The sequence below is a fragment of the Barbus barbus genome, assembly GCF_936440315.1.
Source record: "Barbus barbus genome assembly, chromosome: 33".
In the NCBI taxonomy this organism is placed as follows: domain Eukaryota; kingdom Metazoa; phylum Chordata; class Actinopteri; order Cypriniformes; family Cyprinidae; genus Barbus; species Barbus barbus.
In genome coordinates, this window is record NC_136761.1 from 23400525 (window position 1) to 23421836 (window position 21312).

At 41.2% G+C, this 21312-nt stretch overlaps 1 protein-coding gene across 4 annotated transcripts in view; it reads right to left on the minus strand.

Moving 5' to 3' along the window:
• Positions 1–1357: 1357 nt before the first annotated feature.
• The window catches only part of LOC306853715 (teneurin-2-like), a gene marked incomplete at its 5' end in the record, with an annotated part of 227949 nt that continues 207994 nt past the window's right edge, over positions 1358–21312 (minus strand). For all 4 annotated transcript variants that reach the window (XM_079391337.1, XM_079391335.1, XM_079391336.1 and 1 more), the window contains 16 exons: positions 1358–2916; positions 3036–3166; positions 3867–5484; positions 6150–6446; positions 6577–6812; positions 7812–7987; positions 9068–9957; positions 10189–10343; positions 12171–12400; positions 12534–12554; positions 13042–13291; positions 13800–13943; positions 16338–16605; positions 16990–17251; positions 17909–18028; positions 18414–18624. In XM_079391337.1, coding sequence (XP_079247463.1) covers positions 2179–2916; positions 3036–3166; positions 3867–5484; positions 6150–6446; positions 6577–6812; positions 7812–7987; positions 9068–9957; positions 10189–10343; positions 12171–12400; positions 12534–12554; positions 13042–13291; positions 13800–13943; positions 16338–16605; positions 16990–17251; positions 17909–18028; positions 18414–18624 — 5747 coding nt within the window. In that variant the 3' untranslated portion in view covers positions 1358–2178. The remainder of the gene's footprint in view (positions 2917–3035; positions 3167–3866; positions 5485–6149; positions 6447–6576; positions 6813–7811; positions 7988–9067; positions 9958–10188; positions 10344–12170; positions 12401–12533; positions 12555–13041; positions 13292–13799; positions 13944–16337; positions 16606–16989; positions 17252–17908; positions 18029–18413; positions 18625–21312) is intronic.

Here is a 21312-nt window from a genome sequence, read left to right on the forward strand (position 1 = left end):
TCACAATTTAACCCCCCCCCCCCCCCCCCCAACTCTAAGATGATATATAAACTTGCAATTGCAAGAACAAAGTCTGAATTGTGAGATAAAAATGTACCTTATTTGTTTATTTATTTATTATAAAAAATGCCAGAATTGTGGCATGTAAAAAGAAATGTGGATGTAAACTCAACACTTCAATAAAGAAAGTAAGAGACGGAAAGAAGAAAATAAACTCTTGACTTTTCTATCTCACAATTCAGACTTGTAATAAAGAAAATAATGACGGAATTCCGAATCTGAAACTCAGAATTCCAAGTGGAAAGTCCCAATTACTTTTTTATTCCGTGGTGCTTCCATATATTACAATTGGATATGTTCAATATAAAAGTAAAACCATTGTGCATATCCAAAAAGCCACAGTATTACTGCATTACCATGGCAATTAATTACCATTACAATTAATAATTAATGTTGCCATCAAAGTTTTACTGCAGAAAAATCTGGTAATTTGTCAGAAACTATAGTTTAACGTGGCCAATTTTTGTAAGGGAACAGCACACTCTCCACCCCATGAGATGTGGAGAAATGACAACACAGAAGAGCAATACAGATGTGAAGACATTTCCAAAAACACGAGACAAGCCGAACTCACATGAATTCAACTATTTATTGGTAAGGTCTCAGAAGAGTCTCACTTGAGTAAGAATCATCCCTCAATACTGATTTGGTACATCATGACATCCATAATGAGTCTCTTCACAGTGAAAAGAATCCATTTCTATGGTTTGGGTTCTAGTACAGCAACTTTTCTGCATAAAAACAAAACTAAACAAACAGAACATCAAACGGGGTATCAATATTATTCATCTGTGATATCGGAGTGCCACACAATTCTAGTGTTTAATACCAGCTGTTGATTTGCACATAACAAGCCACCTTCTGTTAGAAATATAAAAGTTGATATTATGAACAATATTCTACTGTGCTGCATAAAGGTAAATCTATACACTGTACATACAGATATATTTTGAAAAACAAGTTTCACAGTTTTAAACTTTATTTAAAGTATAAACCATTTTAAAACACTTTACATAAATTATTTCTGTGTATGACTAGAATTTGCTTCGACGCAAAAAAAAAAAAAAATCAAAATTAATACAAAAATGAAAAATTATTACATATCATACAAAGGAAAATAAACTCGACCATCAATGTTTATCTTTGTAGCTAAAAGCGGTGACTCCTTTATGATTGTCATAGAGTACTATGAATGATACAAATTAAAATAAACTAAGTAAAAATAAATAGTTTCTGACACTAGTAACCTTTCAATCTGGAGTCTGAGTGGTTTTTTTTTTTCTTTTTTTTTCTTTTTCTGATATCTCTATACAGAAGTGCCCTGGTGAAGGTCTCGTTACTCTAATGCGACTGGGACGTACAAAACTATCGCATCTAAAGCACACTCAGAACTTCACTGTTATCAGATACAATGCAAGTACTGTACTTTTCTATCAGTGATGAGACAAACTACGTCAGACTTGGATGTTCTCATCACTTTTACTCCGCTGGAATTGTCTTGAAGAAACAGTCTGTAGATGATGGGACTTGCTGCAGTGGCAATTGACAGTTTAGCTGTGAAGAATGTGAGGCCTGAGACTGACATTTCTCATGACGGATGTTACTCCTCAGTTCTGACGTCGAGACTGGGCCTCTCCAGCAGCGCGTGAGACTCGCAGCACCTCTCCGATCCAGATCACACGATCACAAGCGTACCATCTGGCACCAACATCCTCTCGGTAACCCAAAAAATATGGGTCAAAATATCTATTCTTTTTTAAAAAGGGGATTTTTCATATTTCAGCAACAGTAGCTCTGTTTTGTTTTTCAGTTTATCAGTGCTTTTTGACGTCCATTGTTGAAAAACAAAGACGAGGTCTTTCAAATTGTTCTTTTTTGCCCGAGGCAGTATTAAAGTTTTTGAATGTTCTTCTTTTAAAAGTCCCTGCAGCGTTCAGTGAGTTTCCCATTAGTTCAATTATTCTCCGTGGGTTCAGGAGATAACGGAAAAAAAGCGAGGAAAAAGAGAAAGACGGAGCAAGAGAGAGAAAAAGATCGAGAAAAGAACTGAAAGCAGTAAAGGTATAAGCGGAGAGAAAGCGAAATATAAAGAAACAGGATAACAAACGATTTGGACTGTTACCTCCTTCCCATCTCATTCTGTCTCAGGAACTGGATGTTGAAACTGCTGTCCGCTAGTTCAGGATACTGTTCCACGGGTAAAATGTAGTACCCGTCGTACCCCTGCACTTTCCCTGTTGAAAGGAGCTGCTGTCTCTCTCCTTCAGTCCACAAGCGGCTTCCCTCTTTATTATCCCGCGCCCGCTGCTGCTCTCGCAGCCAGGCTCCCGATAGCGCCCGCAGCCGCGCCAACTCCAGCAGCCGGGCTCTCTCCTCATCCAGGACGTCCGATGCCAACCCGTAGCGCACGCTCAGAGAAAGCGCCGGAACCCGGAACTCGACGGTGACCCCTCTTCGCGAGCGACCGCTTACCGTCACGTTGATCCCGCTTTCCAGTGCCTTGCGTCCATTGGTGAGTCCCAAAGCTAAAAGGTCACTGTCAGCTGAGCCGAACTTCACAAAGAAATGACAGTCACAGCCATCCTGCGTGTAGTGCGACCCGTCTAAGTAGATGGCGTTATTGAGCACCAGAGCCACCTTCCTGCTGTCATCGCTGGCCATGCTGGAGACCCCTGCGACCACACGGCCTTCTTTCACTGCCAGCATCACTCCTCGTCCGATGATGGGGGTACTCGTGCCAAACCAGTGGCCTGGTTTCTCATGTTTGGTCTTGCGCTCTTTGTCAAGAAGCCGTCCCTCCAGAGCCATGAATGCTTGGTTGTGCCGTTCGGCTTCCTGCTGAACTCCGGTTATCAGCTGCAAGAAGACAATTAAAGGCCTTGGTAAATGCAAGCTAGATCACCTAGTCCAATGTTCACTGTTTTGCTACCCTTGGAAATACAAAATTCCCCTGAGGATTTACTGTGGAGACTCACCTGCCCGTTTTCACTTTCTTGACTGGCGAGGAGCTCATATGGCGGATCGACGAAATAGTGTGTGTGTCTGGGAAAGCCTGGGATAATGTTGCTGAGCTGGAAGCCAAACATCACCAGCCAACTCTTCACATCTGCAATGAAAAATACATAGAAAAGGAGTTTAAGCTTAAGCTTTTGGGGTTTACAATAAAATAGGCAATTAACTGATTATAGGGCCATCTGAATGAAATAATAATAATAAAAAAATAATAAAATTAAGTATATCATATGGCAAAAATTATAAATATTTGCTATGAATAAGTAAATAAATAAAATAAAAAAACAATAATATTGTTCAATTAGTTGAAGATGGTTGTAATATAACTTAATATATAAGTAAATATATATTTCACATATATATTTTGTATTTCAGGATTCTCTGATAAAAATAAAGTTATATATATATATATATATATATATATATATATATATATATATATATATATATATATGAACATTTTACTTGTCTTTGCTGAATAAAAGTAATAATTTCTTAAAAAGAAAAAAATAATCTTACCGACCCCATACTGCTGAATGGTAGTGTATATACATAAAATATTATATATTTTATATCATATTTCTCCTATGTAAGAGTGGGCCATCTCTGCCTTATACAGTTTCTGAATATATTGATGATTTAAATATGACTGAACATTAGCAAAAATAATAATAATAATAAAAACATTTAATCACATTATTTTATAAACCAATACTAGCATTTAATTAACATGTAAAATTGACCTAATTAGCTAATTGGCTAAACTGCAACGGCACCCAATTATAGGTTCTCACCTGTGACATAATTCTTGACATCCAGCATGTCACTGAGAGGGTTGTTATTCTTGAACATGTATAGGTTAAAGGGTGCCAGATCTTTTCCGATCTTCTGCCACATGGTGTAATCAGGTGATGTCCATCTGGCCGCTAAAACATCATAGTCTCTCTGTGTGAAATGCACCAGCTTGATTAGCGAGTCATAAAGCCCACCGTGGAAGCCGATGACGAGCTGGAACTCAGGGTTGGAGTCGTGGTACACCTCTCCATAAGCGGTGTATTGCACCTGTTTGATCATCTGCCCGTTGCTGCTGAAGACAGCCAGTGGCGTACCGGTGTTGTCAGAGGCGATGTAATACTCCTCCCCACTGCTCACCTCCATGGCAAACAGATGGCCCTGCAGGTCATAGTACAAAGAGCTGATTTCCGAGCTGGAGTGGTTGAACACATGCGTGACCCGAGTCGGGTTGTTCAGGTCAGCATAAAAGAACTGGAGGTGCTGACCCAGACTGTTCTTAGTTGACACCCTGCGTCCGAGTCCATCGTAACGGTACTGAACGCTCCATCCTCCAGCTGCACGGCTATAGGCGCGCACCAGCTGGCCTTTAGAGTTGTAGTCAAACACATCGCCGCCCCTCTGGCTGAGGTAACCATCCTCGTCCAGACGGTACTGGACGTCACCCAATCGCGTGATGCGGTCTCGTAGGTCATAGCGGAGTGGCATGAGTCGGGCGCTGTTACCCGGGTTGAGCAGGTGTAGGTTGCCGTTTAAGTCATAGCTGTAGCGCCAAGTGGACCAATCGTTCACCTTGACCCCACTGAGTTGTCCATCATTGTCGTACTCGTAGCGGTACTGGGTGGTGTTGGCGTACGGGCCAATCTTGAGCTCTCGCTTGATTACTCTGCCCATGTTGTCGTACTGCACCGTCATCCAGTACATAAGAGAGCGGAAGATCTCATACTGAACCTCTTTGATTCGCCCGTGAGCATCGAAATGCTTGCTGAGGGTCATGACGGCAGTGGTGATTATCTGATTGATGTCGTAGTAGATGACGCCAAACTTTCCAAAGTGCTCCACTTTTCCGGAGATCTCGTCGTAGCGGTATAGATCAACAGGAAGTGGTGTCTCGCTGATTACTGGCTTCATGCTTGCGATCCTAAAACTATTGTCATGGTAGGTGTAGTCGAAGCGTGCGTTCACCATACCTTCTTCCGAGAAGCGATAGATCTGCTTGTCGATCAGGGGACCCATTTTACGATAGCGAATCGTGCACGAAAAGCCACCGCTTTGCAAGTTGACCATTTTTAGCACGCCGGCTGTCTCGTCGTAGCCAAAGGTGATGGCTGTGCTGTCATACAAGATCTCAGAGAGCTTGGCCAGCTTGCCGTATTTGTAGAGCACACGACGGCCGGTACCTAGGCAGTAGGTGGCCTGGGGGCGTCCGTCCTCGCTGAAGTCATAGATGATGGACGCGTTGCTCTCTGGCGGGTTGTAGGTGTTGCGGATGTAGCCGATGGAGACGTGAGTGAACATAGTGTGACGGGCAACGCTGGGCATGGTGACAGCCGTGATGCGGTTAGACGCATCGAATTCAAATATGTATTGTCTCTGACTCTGCAGCAGCAGCACCATGGACTGTGGAGAGAAATATTTTCAGAACATCATTATCACATTGATATTAATTAGCAACAACATCTTTAACAAGCTGTCACAATTCACAATTAAATCATGCATCAGAGCACTAAATGTTGGAAAAATTCATTTACAAATCGATTTACAGATGGAATTTTGTAATATACTGTGTATGTTTTGGAGTGTGTGTGTGTGTGTGTGTGTAGTTGTAATATTTTTGTTGTGCATCTGTCATTTTTATTAATGTTTGAATTTTTAAAAATAATTCTATATTTATACATTTTTATACAATCTAATATTTATATTTTATTTTGACTTTAGTTCAATGAGCATAAATCATCTTCAAGTTTTAGTTAACAATAACAACCTGGACTATAATTAAACATTTTGTTTTAGTAACAATTATTAATATACTTATCATAATTATTAATTATTAATAATTATTATTATCAATTTAATTACCCCCCCCCCCCCCCCCCATGGACAATTAAAGAGAAAAGTTCAAAAATATATATAAATCCTAATTCATGGTATATTATCTGACAAAATATTTTATTTTACTTACATTATCAGTATATTTCAAAATTTCAAAGCAAAGCAAATAACAAACAAACAAACATCTTAAAAATTCATTTTTACCTTAATCTCACTTTAATCAATAATCTCACCTTGTCCAGGTAACTGTAGCTCCAGACCTTTCCATCCACAAAAGAGCGTGAGAGGATTCGGCCCTGTGGGTCAAACTCCGTTCTCTCACTCATACTCCCTCGGTGCAGCCCCACTAGCTGGCCTGTGCTGGAGTATGACACATTCACCACTGCAAGGCTGCTGCTTGGCTGCCATATTGCTGGCCTGCCCTGGGCATCATACGTGATCCTCAGCGTGAACTTCCTGTGGTCGTCATAGATCTTCTCAGTCCGTGTGTTCCTATCAAAATCTATTGACAGGAGGTTGCGCCCATGTGCCTGCAAATTGCACAAATATTTGATATGAAAACCTCATGATCAAGCAGGATTCTTTGCTTACATCATACACATACACCCGAAAAATAATGTATTACAGTAATGATATTAAAATCTTAGAGCGAGTGCCCACCCGAAGTTTTCTGCCAAACACAGTGACTTTGCCCTTGGACAGTTCTTTGCGCAGCCTCCACTCGATAGAGTTCAGTCCGTTATCAGTGGGAAGGGTGATGTTCCTGCGGCCGATGGTGGGACTCACTGATCCTGCCAGGATATGGGGCTCAGTGTGGTAGCTGATGCCCATCCCATTGGCATACATTACTCTCAGAGTGCCATTGTTACACAGTTGGTAGCTGTTCCGTACTTGATCTGCAGGGGGCAATAGAGTGACATCAAATTACCATTAAATTAAGAACAAAAAATATTTCATAACAAATTTTCAACATGACAAGAGTACAAAACGACAACTACAAAAAAGGCTTGATTTATTCTGAACTCATGAAAGGGCTGCGGGGCATTCATCAGCTCAAGAACAGTCTGACTGTCTTTCTTAAGATCATAAAAGATAACAAGAGCAGTGCTTTGTTTATAACAAATGATGTGAAGCCTCAAATCCCTTTGTTTCAGAGTGCCACAAACATTTATTATGCTTCAGAACATCCACTATAAATAAATTACAAACCATGAAACTAATTTATGAGCGCGAGGTACGTTCATAATTTGAGATAATATAGTTTATAATTTATATGGAACCTTTTAGAGGCGTTTAGTCAATTTATTATTCGTCCATGAGTGTGTCAAGGTTAGATTCAAAAGTGTGATCTGAGGAACGTTGTCCTTGGACTAAATCCTCTGTAATTCAATCAGAAGGTTCCTCCCTCATCCTATGTTACGTCTAGTTGTATTGAAGTTTTAGTTTTTGGTTTAGTCTGCCATGGGAAGGAAGTAAAACATTGTTGCTCTCTCACTCTGTCTTTCTGTCCTTTCATCTTAACAGATGAAATGAGCTTTGGGAAAGTGGGGTTTGTGGTTGAGGGCAGATGGAAGACAGTGAATATTTGCTTGGGATAAGGTAATGAATTTGTCTCGAATCATATGCATCACGGCAAAACACAACTGGAGCGCTAGGCATGGGAGAGGAAACAAATGCTGTTTTCTGCACTGAATCATACAGTACTTTGGCTTCCAGCCTCTCACATGGATGTCGGGGGTATCTGCATCTTGCTGAGTAAGTTTGTATGCAATGATATATAAAACAATTAAGTTCAAAATGAGTTCAAAACCAACCAAGCTGAGCAGATAATCTTTTACAAAATGACTTCTGAAACCCAAAATACATATTCAAAAACAGCTAGTGAGCAGACATACCTTGCACAACAGTATAAGACGCTTCTACCGACGAAAGATTAGTGATAACAGTGATGTCGTCATCTCTGTTGGAGCTCTCAATGTCAATGTTGATGGATTTTTCGATCTCTCTATGCAGACTTGTAACCATCCCGGTGGGGTACGTCACATTGGTTAGTCTTCCTTCACTGTCATACCTGAAAATACAATAAATGTTAGCAAAAGCCATTTTCAAGTTCATATTTGTAAAGCACTGGAAACAATCATAACTATATCCAATTTTTGACCATCTGAAAAAAAAAAAAAACTGTGTCCTCTAGACAATCACCCCATAGAGGTTCAGCACTATCCCTGCCTGTTTCTCTCTTTCTCTCTCTCTGTGTAACATTACATTAGGGAGCAGTTCTGGATCGTGCCACAGATCTGTCACAGTCTGGCTGATGTCTGTGCCAGTGCAGTGGAGTGTGGGGAATTCTGCATTCTCAGGAGCAAGCTTGCGCTGTTCTGTTCCTGGAGATTTACTTTCCTGCAGTGTGTTCCAACTCTAATCAAACACACCTGAAAAAGTTAATCAAGATCTTCAGGTTCCCTTGGAAATTACAGGCAGGTGTGTTGCTGGGTTGCAACAGAACTCTGCAGGAAATAGGAATTTATCCAGCACTCTTTTCAAAGTCAAATAATGGATATTCCTACTGGAAATCTCTAGCTTTCAACCAAAGTGTTCCATGATGACACACTACCGTTCAAAAGTTTGGGGTTAGTAATATTTTTTAAATGTTTTTGAAAAAGGCTTTTATAAGGCTGCATTTATTTGACAAAGAATACAGTAAAAAAAATAATATGGATAAATATTGTTACAATTTAAAATAACTGTTCCCTATTTTAACATATTTTAAAAACGTAATTTATTCCTGTTACGGCAAAGCTCAAGAAATGCATATTATTAATGATCAAAACAGTTAACAAACTTACTGGCCCCAACTTTTGAATGGTAGTGCATAAAAACAAAACAAGTGACATTTCTATCTTTTTTTAAGTGTATGATTATCACCAGATAATCATGTTGCTAAACAGGTTTTATCAACTAATGTACAAGTCTTGACCCACTGACACATTTTATTTGTTTAAATGTGAATGTTTATCATTAACTCTGCATATCTCCTTGGGCTGATCGGAACGAGAAGACAATGCTAAATAAAACTTCTGTTGAGTGTTTCATGCATATACAAAGATTTAAATGCGCATGCAACATAAACCACTGATACACGGCAACTTACTCATAAAAGGTTGTCCAGCCAGTCTCGTCAGCCTTGGTGGCCAACAAACCAGTGTTTCCATTGTATCCCAGCAGAACGATCTCCTGATTGAGAGCAGAGATGGAGCGCAGGCTTCCTGCAGGATCTAGTCCCAGCGTAACCACCTGATTCTCAGGCTGCAGGATGAGCCTGAGCAGTCCCGCTCCCCCCTGCCCTGCCCCGTCCCTCCGCACTTTCACAGTATTATTGCAGTTATCCACCACTATGGCCAGCTCTCCATCAGGACCGTAGCTGAAGTTGTAGAGGGGCAGACCCGTCACAAGACTGATGGTCTGTAGGTGGAGACCCTCCTCGTTAAATACATACAGCTCTTGTTCCTGAGGGGATGCAACTTCGTATCGGCCCAACGCTGAAGGCCCTGGTCGGTTAGTGCGCACAGCCCGGATCCGAATGTTATTGAGGTCTGCAATGTAGAGCGTGCCATCCGGTGAGACAGCCAGAGACATGGGGGAGTTGAGGTTGGCATCTGTAGCGTATCCGTCGTCTCCTGCAAAGCAGTTACAGTTGACGTCGTTCTTGCAGTCGCACTCTGACGCAGCACCAGCCAGCAGTGACATTTCTCCGTTGGTGCTAACTTGCCGCACACGGTTGATCTTCTTCTCGTCCGTCTCGGCGATGTAGAGCACACCCGAATGGGAGATGGCGATAGCCGTGGCGCTCTCCAGGGCAGAGTGGATGGCCAGTTTGCTAAGGGAATAGTCAATGCCAGGCACCTGGCAGTGCATGGGACGCCCCGCGATGATACTCACTTGGTGGTTTTCAGTTATGCGTAGGATAACGTTGTTCTCTAGTACATACAGAGAGTTATCCATGGGGTTTACTGCCAAGTCGGTGGGCCACTCCAAGCGTACCTGGATAAAAAATAATTTAAAGTTTTTAAATTAAGCTTTCAGATTAACCATGTATCATCTTCTGGGCTTCTGATCAAGTTTTTGCAAGCCTGCTAGACATGATTAATACTTGCATATTTGCACTTTCAGCTCAGAAGGTTTGGAAGAAGTAGATTTTATGATAAAATGAACCTTCCGAGTTCCTGTTTCTGCCTGTGAATAATTTAATAACGTGTGCTGTCGGTTGCTGACCTGACTGACATCCATGCTGGAATCGCAGCTCAGTGGGCGCACAGCAGTGAGGTCATTGGCGCCCAGGAGAGTAGAGATGATGCCGTTTTGATCCACCTTCCTAATCATGGTGGCATCCACAAAGTACATAAGCCCATTTTTATCTACAGCAATACCTGAAGAGAGAAACAAACAGGTAAAGAGTCAAGCAGGAAGTTCAGGGGTGACGCAGACTCACAAACCCATTGCCTGCCAGACTCATTTATTTTTGTCTTATGCTGTTCTTAATAATCAGAGCAAGTGAATCTTTGATCTGGTTTCAACCTGTTCTAAGTTTATCTTCAGGCTCTGCTCAATTCGTCTTTCCCTCCCAAGCCCCTGTCCTATATAAGCTAGCAAATAATACACGTCCATCAAGCGTCACTCCTGTGTAAACCCATCAATTCCCCTTATCAGACACCGAAAGCAGAGCAGACGAGAATATCTCGAAGTGCTGACAAGAAGATGCTCATAGAATGGACCTGTGTAGGTGTATGATGCAGAGGGGTTTGAACAAAAAGACGGGGGGACAAATAGCATGAGGGGAGAGACTGAGTGCACTTGACTGAGCCTTTTCACTGTGAAGTCATTTGGGAATCGGTAATGAGGCCTGTGTAGTCTGTCACCTCTCTACTCTCTCCCTCCAGAAGCTCAAATTCAACGTCACATACAGAAAATGTAACAATGTGACATCCTTGACAGTTTGGTGTCAGACTGGCTATTTTTTCCTTACACCAAACCTGGATTTCACTTTTAAAACCTGCTCCAACTTACCATTGTACCTTTATCTTTTCCTTTCTCGTTGCTATATTTGTTTTGGTTGGATATGCTGCGCTTCAATTCCAGTTTAAACTTAATTCAATTTGAACGCTGAACTTTGAATTTGTGACCCATTGTGTCCATTCAGAATTTATAAAAGCAGATTTAATAAGTTCAGATCTATTCTGAACTGTTATTTTATTTACTATTTACTTGGAAATTATGAACTATAAACCCCCCTTAAAAAATAATATGTTTATATATATCACAAGCTAAAGAGAATCTCCAGAGAAAAATTGAATTGCTCAGTTGGTGCTCTTTCACAACAACTGAAGGAGAATTAATGAAGTTATGAGGGAAAATAGACACAAATGAGAACACTGGCATACAGTAATACAGCTATAAAATGAATATGCATAGCATTTGATGAGAAATATTCAAGTTCATATCGAGATCTCTGGCATTTTAACTACAGAGTGTAGTGATATTGTGATATGTAGCTACCGTGTGAGACATGGTTGAGAGCACATCTTAAGAATTCTCCAATCATTTAGTCCTCCCACAATAAGCTGCAAATTCTCATTCAAATCTGCCTCCATCCACTTGGATGTACATCACAATATGGAGTAAAGATCTGTCTTCCATTTCATCGTGGCTTCATTCAGAACTCTTCCTCCTAATCTAACGGAGAATGTCTGAAATATTCACCAACAATATTTAATAAAACCCATAGTGATTTTTTTTCCTTCTGTGTGATCTACCTAAACACCAACGCTGTATAATACAGAAATACGCTCGCTTACAGCTCTGAACTGTAACATGAGAGTTAAAAGAGCCACCACATTAAGTAACATTATCTTTGAGAAACAGACAGAGAGAGAGAGAATACCAAGAGACTCCGATAATCGAAGCCGGAGACTCACACTCCCCATAGCACATTCAGAAATTAATTAATAGCTTAAGGTTGAATGTTCTCTGTGATTGTGGAAGCAGCTGGAGGATAAGGCTCTTTTTATCCATGTTAGGTGTCACTGCTACAAAGGAAGCAGATGTAAAGACAGCCTGCAGAAACATTTCTTCACCTCAGACAGACACATGTGAAGACATTAGTAAGTGTGATTTCATCTGATGTGAAGGGGATAACCCATGCAATAAGCAATACGATCTAGCTTCTGTTTTGGTTTTCTTCAGTGTTTCAACCTCACCTTTGGGGCTCATGAGAGTGGCTTCTACAGCTTTGCCCCCGTCCCCGCATCTCTCATCAAAGGGCAGGCACTGTTCTCCTGTGCCCGCTACCACCTCGGCATTGTCGGCCAGCAGTCTTCCCCCTGTGAGCGATCGCACCTTGTAGATTCGCCGAGAATTTGTGTCAGAGATGAAAAGAGCCCCAGAGACTGGGTCCACAGCCAGGAAGTACTTATGAGTCGGGTTGTTACTAAGAAAAATTAGGTCATTACAGAGTCAGTGCTACAATTACGCAACTAGGCATAAATGCGATGCTTTATCGCTATATTTATATTCAGTGAATAATTTAAGTTAAAGAGAAAGAAATTAAGTTAAAATCTCACCTGTGTCGAAAATCCTTATTTCTGTAAATGACAAAAAGAACAAGAATCACAATTATGATTCCAATATATCATGACAAAATATATTTTGTGTATTTTACATAAGAGTAAACTGATAAAAAAATAAAATAATAATCTAGGTAAAAGTAAAATTCTACCCAAGGACGATAACTTTATTAACGTCTACAATAACACACTATAACATTTTGCTTATTAAAAGTGTGTGCCGCAATTTTGTCGCCTCCCGCTTTAAATGCTCAAGCCTTTAAAAGCAGGATGAATTCTAATTGGCTGCTAATGATTTTATCATTAGCTGGAAAAAATGAAAATGATTCCAATCATATTGTTCCCCTGAGCTGTTACTGTTATTAGTTGTGGACTGCTTTTCTTTTAAATTTAGAATGATTTTTAAAACTTTGTTTTAAATTATAGTTAATTATAGCACTGTAGTTATCATCCTTGGTGTGAACGGACCTAACAACAAACGTCTCCTCTGCTACTTTCTCAATACCTGAGCTCCAGTATGCGTGTGGTATTGAGGTTGGGATAAACTCTGCGTACGAAATTCAAGTCTCCGACGTAGAGGCTGCCATCAATGCCTGCTGCCAGGGCTACAGGTGCCAACAGCTTATTTCCATCAGCCAGGCCATTACAGCTTGGGCATGAGATGCTTCGTCGACGCCCATTACCCATGATGCTTGTGATGATGGGTGGCTGCTGGGACACAAAGACGTTCTCACCGCTGCCCTTATGAAGGATGCCTGGTGTCAGATGAATAAAGAAACAATAACCATTTAAATGAAAAAAGAAAATGCTATTTTCAAAAGACCATTTTTAGTAAAAGCTGTTTACCTGAGCCATTTCTGAACATTACAACCACATTTTCAGAGCATTACATTAAATTATTGATCAAAATGATAGGCTCTTCCACTGAAAGCAGCCAGGCATCACAACACATCAGACTTCCTGTGTGTCAGAAAGGGATGGCCCTCTCCTCACCTCAAATCTCTCTCAGTGGGTCTGAGACTGGTCCAGAAAAGTTACTTTACAGTCTAACCAGTGACAATCAAGATTGGAATTTTAAGTGGGTATAATTAATTATTAGAGTTCACGTAATTATCAAGCATATATATATATATATAGTTCTGCTTTGGGTCTTATTATGTCTTATTTCATTATGGGATCAAGTGTTGCCACTAATGCCCCATCTAAATAAATACACACAAAACAGGCGCATTTTGCCCCTGTACAAGAACATGAGGCTCATACCACTGCGCAGGTTGAGTATATGGTGTTTGTCCAGAGACCAGCCGCCCAGATTGGAAGGTTCCAGCTCATAGCCTTGAAGCATAGCTGTCCTCTTCTCCCACAGCACCAGACTAGGACATGATTCATATTCATACCCCACAGAGACTTGGGGACAAAGACAGAGCGAGTGAGAGAGAGAGGGAAAAAAGAGAGTACACAAAATGTATCAAAACAGCATTTAATTAACTACATGACAGGCCAATATTAGAGATGATTAATTTACATACAATGCAAGCAGATTGGATGGGGAGTCTAGCTGAGAAACAGTGAGGGAGAATATAAATATTTATTTAAAAACCACATGCTAAATTAAAAGCCAGGAAATTTAGAGAAACAATAAAAATTCAGCACTTAGAGACACACATATGAGGCAACTGTAAGCTATAAATGACCCTGCATCAATCATCACAACATTTCTCTTTGCAGACTGCTGGGCAGAAGCAGGACATATCAGGTTCTGGGCAAGCCTTCACAAATCACAGCAGCTTGGGTGCTTTTCACAACCACAAAGCACCTCGGTAAAGTGTGAACGTGATTTGTTCAGACACCCTGTGGCTGGACATGACTTCAGCTTTCACTTCTCCAACAGGACCGTGTGATCTGTGCTGCTGCCACAGGGTCATTGCAAGATACGCGTTTCCACAAAAAACTTTCCTTCCATTTCTTGAAAAGTGGAGCACAACTCCATGAATCCATTAGCATAAATACATATGGAGATATACAGACGAGGCAGGTGAGAATTTATAGCTATGTAGATGCGAGCGGTACTGTGGATATCTCAAAATATAAATGAAAAAGATGTAGGGAGCTGGAAAGTAGACAGGCTGAGAAAGCAGCGGAAAGACAAAGAGAGATTAGTGGGTGTTATAAGGAGGTCACACCAGACAGAGTGCTGTTCTCAGCGTTTCCCTCGGCTCACTGCAGCTGCTCTATGAACCTGTGTGTTTCTCTGACAGGGACGGTCAGGCTGAATGATCTTTGGGTCCTACGTTCACACGCATGAGCACAAATCCTGTCTGATGTGTTAACTCTCACTGTATTCAGTCAGCAGAGTGACTGATTACCCATGGCTGTTTAACTGCCGTGTGTCCTGAATGGTCATTACCATCCCCAGGGTCCCAAATAAACACCCATCAAGCACCAAAAATGGACAAATTTTATATTTGACAGGTGAATTTCACAGTGTCACAAGCCAATCTAGATGATGACATTTTTTTTTAATGGATTAGTTGGATTTTGTGAGTTGTGATGTGGAGAACATCTGTTATTAATGTTACTTAAAGTAGTGAAAAGCATGTTTGTATGATAAGATGAAACAGAAAAATGGTGAAAGCACACAACCCAATCTGCTCAAAGCCTGAGAGCTCTTACCTTAACCGTTTCAAAAGAGGCTCATAAGAGAAGAGTTTAATGTGGGCTGGGTACCATGTCAAGTGCTGACAGAGCATTTGTGCCGTTTAATGCACTTGAGAGATGTGTTTAATGCATTCGCCAGCACATAACTTACATTTTACTGTTATATTCATTTTCTGTAAATGTTATGAACTGAAAGTCATGCCTATTTCCATTGCAACAAGACCAAACTTTGTATTTACATTAGTGATGGAACAACATTATATATTTTTTTAAATGAAACAACAAAACCAATTTTTTTTTTATTTTAGCTGAAAACTGAAATAAAGTTTATTTAATAAACAAATAATTAATCAATATACTTAATAATCAACACTCAAAAATGGTATATAAACATTTAAATTGCACATAAGGCTAACTATTGAGCTATTGAATTGTTCTCCTGAGATAAAGGTAGCATTCTGTGACATTGTTTACAAGCTGACGTCTTTCTGTGTTTGAAACACTGATATTTCAGCAAGTGTTTCTTTTAATATACCTTCTAATGTTAATTCATGTTTATTCTGTGCTATAACTAGTAATAAAGAGGAAGATGATCAGTTTATGTGCTGCTTGAACTGAGACGGCTACAGCATTGTGTTGTGCCATATTAAAGAGCATCAAAGCGCATTTGTTTGGTTAAGTTTTGTTATAAAATTGACAAAATAAAAAAAAAAACAGACTTTGTTTCATATCAAAAGTAACAAAGCACAAAGATTATTCTAATTACTGGATGCTAGGTGTGTTACAAATAATATTTATTGAGGTTTACTCATCAACAGAAACCAGCAGAGATTAAAAGATCTGGTTCATCAAAACAAAGATTTATTAAAACCTAGAAATTAATATAGTCAACTCAGCCTTAGCTCTTTACCTGTTGTAGCTTACCCAAGTTGTGTGCAGGAAACAGGCACTAACATTGTCTAAACGTATGATTGGCGAAGCACTAATTCAACTTCTTTTAATAATTTCGCCCAAACTCGTTTTCAGCCTAAAAGTTATATTTTTGTAGGACCAGTAACTGCAATGGGATAATAACTTTGTTTTGGAGCATGTGTGCTAATAACTAAGCCACCATTCCAGTCACAATTAATTATGTATGCTTACCCACTGCATCAGAGAGGCCGTAGACATGCTGACCATATGCATCTGTCTTGTCCCAGATAAAGGTGTAGGCAAGGTTGGGTGAGGCATGGAACCACTTCTGAAAGAGGTGTCCCTCTACGGCAACCATCAAATGGACTTTGACCAGGCTGAGAGGCACCACGGCTTGAGTCATGGTGATCTTGAGCAAAGAGCGGTAACCTGGGGTCCGTGAACTCAGGTGACAGAGCTTCAGACTGGTGCCAGGAATCTCTAGCTGCTCATGCAGAACCTGGCAGAGAGATGGAAGGATGATTTTCACGTCATAGGAAAATGGTATTCTCAAACAAGAATAGAACATGATTAGGAAGGTCAGGGGGTAGAAGAAAGACTAAAAAGATGAAAGGAAGGGGAAAATGCAAACAAAAGAGTATAATTAGAGTGAAAATGGTTGATGACCTGTGAGTTTCGTCAGGTTAACAACCTGTCAACTAATTTAATGACCAAGGAGAGAGTGGTGAAGGAACACGAATAAAGTGAAAAAAGCTATATTTGGGATGTTGAAGTGAGCAAAATTTAAAGGTAAAGTGTAACTGAAGGATCCCATCAGTGCAAAATGCATTAATCTGCTAATTACAGTAATGAATGTTTCAAGGAAGCGAGGATTTCATAATACCTGTGTCTCTGGAATGATGGACCTCTCTCCTGGACAAGAACTGAAGAAAGAAGAAAGGGGGGAGGCCACCACCACAGGATCAGGCCTCACAAAGCCGCTGAGGTCACAGCTCGGGATGGTGTTCTCCTCTGTCTTTAACATCAGAGTGTCCATGGCATAGAAAATGTTCCACGGGAGCCACACTGTGCGCTCTTGACTCAAAAATGGAGCCCGCTCGAATCGGAGGGTGAGAGAGGCCCCACCATTGGCAATGAGGTCAAATCTAATGACACAGAGCAAGAGGAAGGGGGAAAGGAAAACAGAGTGCAACAAAAAAACAAATATATACTTGTTATTCTCAGTTATTGATAGCGCCATTACATTCTGAATGCTTTTACCATTAAAAATACCATTTCTCTGGGAGGGATAATTCATTGTTTTGATAGATTGCAGTCATTTCAATGGAAAGGCTGAGTTTACTTGGCTCTAAATGAATCTAATAAAGATTTGTTCAGTTAGCATGTAGCTCTCTAAATCACTAGAAGCTTATGTAAACAAGTAAGTCACAAAATAAGGCTTGGCGGCAGAAATAATCAAACTGTTTCAGAGGGGAAAGGGTTGTTTGTTGCTTGGATGATCGGCTTGGATGTGTAGGTACCAGGGTTGGACAAAATTCAGAACTGAAGAACGAGTGTGACTTTAAATTTAAATGGCCACAAGACACCATCCATCCATTAAACCATTTTTTACAACATTTAAACAAAGCTGTCAAGCCAACATTCAAACTTTGTCTTACAAACTGCTTTTCCAGTTAAAAATTAGTTACATTCAAATTTAAATTGCAGTTTGTTACCTCACTTCTCAGTTGAAGTACAATTTAAAAAGCAAAAAAATTCTTTGAGGACAACCGTGGTTGGTACGAGTACTACGGTAAACTTACGTTCCATCCTGGCGTGTGAGGGTGTAGCCATACTGTGGGTACTTGACAAACGACACATTTACTCCCACCAGCGGGGTTCCATCTGTTGTCACCACCTGACCTCTGATCAGTGATGCCAGACTGGAGAACACAGAACAAACAAGAAGACATCAGCTGCTCGATAACCAATAAATCCAAAGCGATATCATCAATCCAACAACTGCTGTCAAAAAATCCCATACATTTCCCATTAGCCAACACATCTGTCAGTTACTCCAAGAAATACAGTAGAAAGAGACAGGAAGATGTTGTAGCATCACTGACAACAATCGATACAGTTCCTTAAAAATAGCTCTGGGGTTACGAATTAGCACAGAACTGACAATAACTATCCTAGCACTCAATTTTCTCTCAACAGATATAGCATAAATTGTGTGCACTTCAGTGGATATTTAATTTTTCTTCTACCATATAATTCAAGCGACATGACATTTACCAAGTTGTTGTGTGCAGTAAAGCAATCTACCTTGCGTTAAATGGATTGTCTGCAGGGATTATATGTGTGCTGTCCCGGCCCACTAGCATCTTAACACGGTCGTAGAAGGAACGGACTTTCTGCTCAGGGTGCTGGCCTTGCTGGATGATCTGTAAGGGATCCCTGGACCCTCTACAAAGCGGACTGTTCTGACAGGGGCTTTGGATACAGCAGTCTGGATCCATACAGTCAGTCAGACCATCTAGAAGAAAGAAAACAGCGGTGTGATGAGTAATGTCATATCACAATGGTGCACAATCAATCAGAGCTGCCTAAGGCTGCTAAAGATTTCTCTCTTCATCTCGTTCTCTGTTCAAAAAAAGGGAACATTCTTCATCTGTTGAACAAGAGGCCGTTTCATCAAAGTGTTCTTGTAGGTTTTGAACACAAAGATGTTGGATTTGAATTTTGTCTCTGTTCCAGTATTCATTTACCAAAGAGTTCGAAAAGCGCTTTCTTCTTTCCCTCACCTTTAGGCTTTGAATTAAATAACTTACTACAGAACATCTGACATGCTTTTTTTAATCTGTCATTTCAGATGAAAGCCAACAGTCCAGCTCTAGTAACTTTCTGAGAAAAGGTTAGCTTATTCCTATGAAGTTTACACATTCACGAATTGTGAACAGAGGTATAGATACATACAAAATGTTGCCACATCTGTAATTTAACCACATTTGGGGTAACGGGGGTGCCTATGGGGGTCAGCGGGGGAGCTGGCTCCGAAGGGGGGGGTATTTTGCCCCCTCTGATGCTTTCCTCCCCATCCCTAAGGCTTCACTTCTCCCGCTCCATCACACCAACACATAGGTAGGGTTTTGAGGTGCGGGTGTGTCGCTGGGATGCGGGGGAGGTGGTACTCCTCTGTCTCCTCGTGGCCACCTGCATCTCAATCACACATTACAGCTTAGACATTCTCATTACTTACTGTCACATGACACATACATATAGGGCCTTGGGGGTGGGCACACTGAATGGCATCCGGAGGGCGGTCTGTTCATTCAGCCTTCCCTCTGGTGCCAGTGCCCACTTCTCAATTTTAAGTTGCACATAGACATTGAGGGCTCTAGGGAGGGGACGAGCTGACACAAGCTTGTGGAGGGTGCCCCTCCCCTGTTTTAAAGCACCCCTGTTTTAAAGCACCTTAGAACAACACACACCAACACTACATTTGAGCGGGTGAGGTGAAGCATGGGGTCTCTTTTTTTTTTTTTTTTTTTTTTTTTTTTTATCTCACACCCCTGTTCTCTGTTCTCTGTCCGGGGCCGGGGGCTGCGAGGATGAGCTGGCCGCCCGGTCGGGGTCTGGGCTGGTGGTCTTCTCTGCTGCTGCGGGGACCGGGGTGGTCTTCCTGTCCCCACGCCAGAGCGAAGGGGGTTCAGCTCCGGGATCGGGCGCTGATTACCCCTCTGGGGGTGGTGGTGCCTGGATCTAGGAGTATAGAGTGCATATAGGGAGTGTGAGTGTGGGTACCATGTCCATTTTTGTGTGTCTACATGTGGGGCGAGGGTGAGAATATTCGTTGCGTGCATGAGGGTGGGAACGTATGCTTGTGTATATGTGTGCTTGTTCGTCTACGTCTATGTGTCAGGTCGGGCCTTAGACTCCACCTCACTCATCATCTCAGTCGACCCCCACCCCACCACCATGCCCTGCCGGTGGAGGATGCCGCCGGTGCATTGGTGGTTTCTCGCGCCGGGGCAGGATGCTCGGGTGAGCGCTGGCCCACTCTCGGCGGTCGCTTGGCGGGGCCTGGCCCTACTGGCCTTGCTGGGCCCCGGTTGGGGGGTGGGGGGCCCTTGGATCTCCGGGCCCAGGGCTCGGTCTGCCCTGGTGTGGTCGGCTGCCGGCGGAGCCTGCGGGCTTGCCGCCACGGCACCCTGGGGTGTCTACACTGTGGCTGTCGGATGTCCCACCTTCGGGCTCTCCTCTGCCCTTTTCTGGGTGGGGGCCGCAGTTGTCCCTGCGGTGGTTCCCCTGGGGGTCCCGTGCCCTGGGGGGCCTCCGGATGTTTGGGGCCTGGGTCTCTTCCATGCCTGCTTCATGCCTTGCGGGATGGGGCTGTTGTTCCCCACACACACACTATTAAACATTTACATGGAGGAACCTTATGAACACAAGCGCGCTCACACACACAGGTGTACACTCAAGCATTCACATTGGTGTAAGAACGGGTGCTCACAGACACACATTGTTCTGATCTGCTGTTGCTTCAAAACTTATTTTGTAATATTAGTTATGCGTGTTGCTCAATAACATTTAACATTTAGAATTTATTGTGATTCATACAGATGTTGGTTGTTGCTGCAGTTTCTCTGATGTTGTGTCTTCTGTTGTGTCTTCTGTTGTTTTCTCTTTTTGTCAGCAGGTATCGAAGCAAATTGTCTGTTTTCTTTTTTGTTTTGTTTTTTTCCTCTCTCTCTCTATCCCCCATTCTCTTTTTTTTTCCTCTCTCTCTCTCCCCCCCTTCTCTGTTGACTTTATCCACAATTTTTTTTTTTTTTTTATTATTATTATTATTTTTATTATTATCATTATAATTATAATTATTATTTTTTTATTATTATTATTATTATTATTATTATTATTATTTTTTTTATTTTTTTTCTCTCTCTTGTTTTCTCTGTCCCCTGGTCTTGTCGGTCATAGTATGGTTAAATAAAAGGGTATATAAAATTTAATTAATTAATTAATAAAAAAAAAAAATTATATTAAAAAAAAAAAAAAAGGCTGTGAATGATGATAGCATAACTACACATACGTACTGTCATGTGTTATCTGTGTTACTGACAGGCCAAAAAAAAAAAAAAAAAAAAAAAAAAAAAAAAAAAAAAAAAAAAAAAAAAAGACAAAATGTTGCCACATCTGGTTAGTGTACTAAACAGTCATCCCA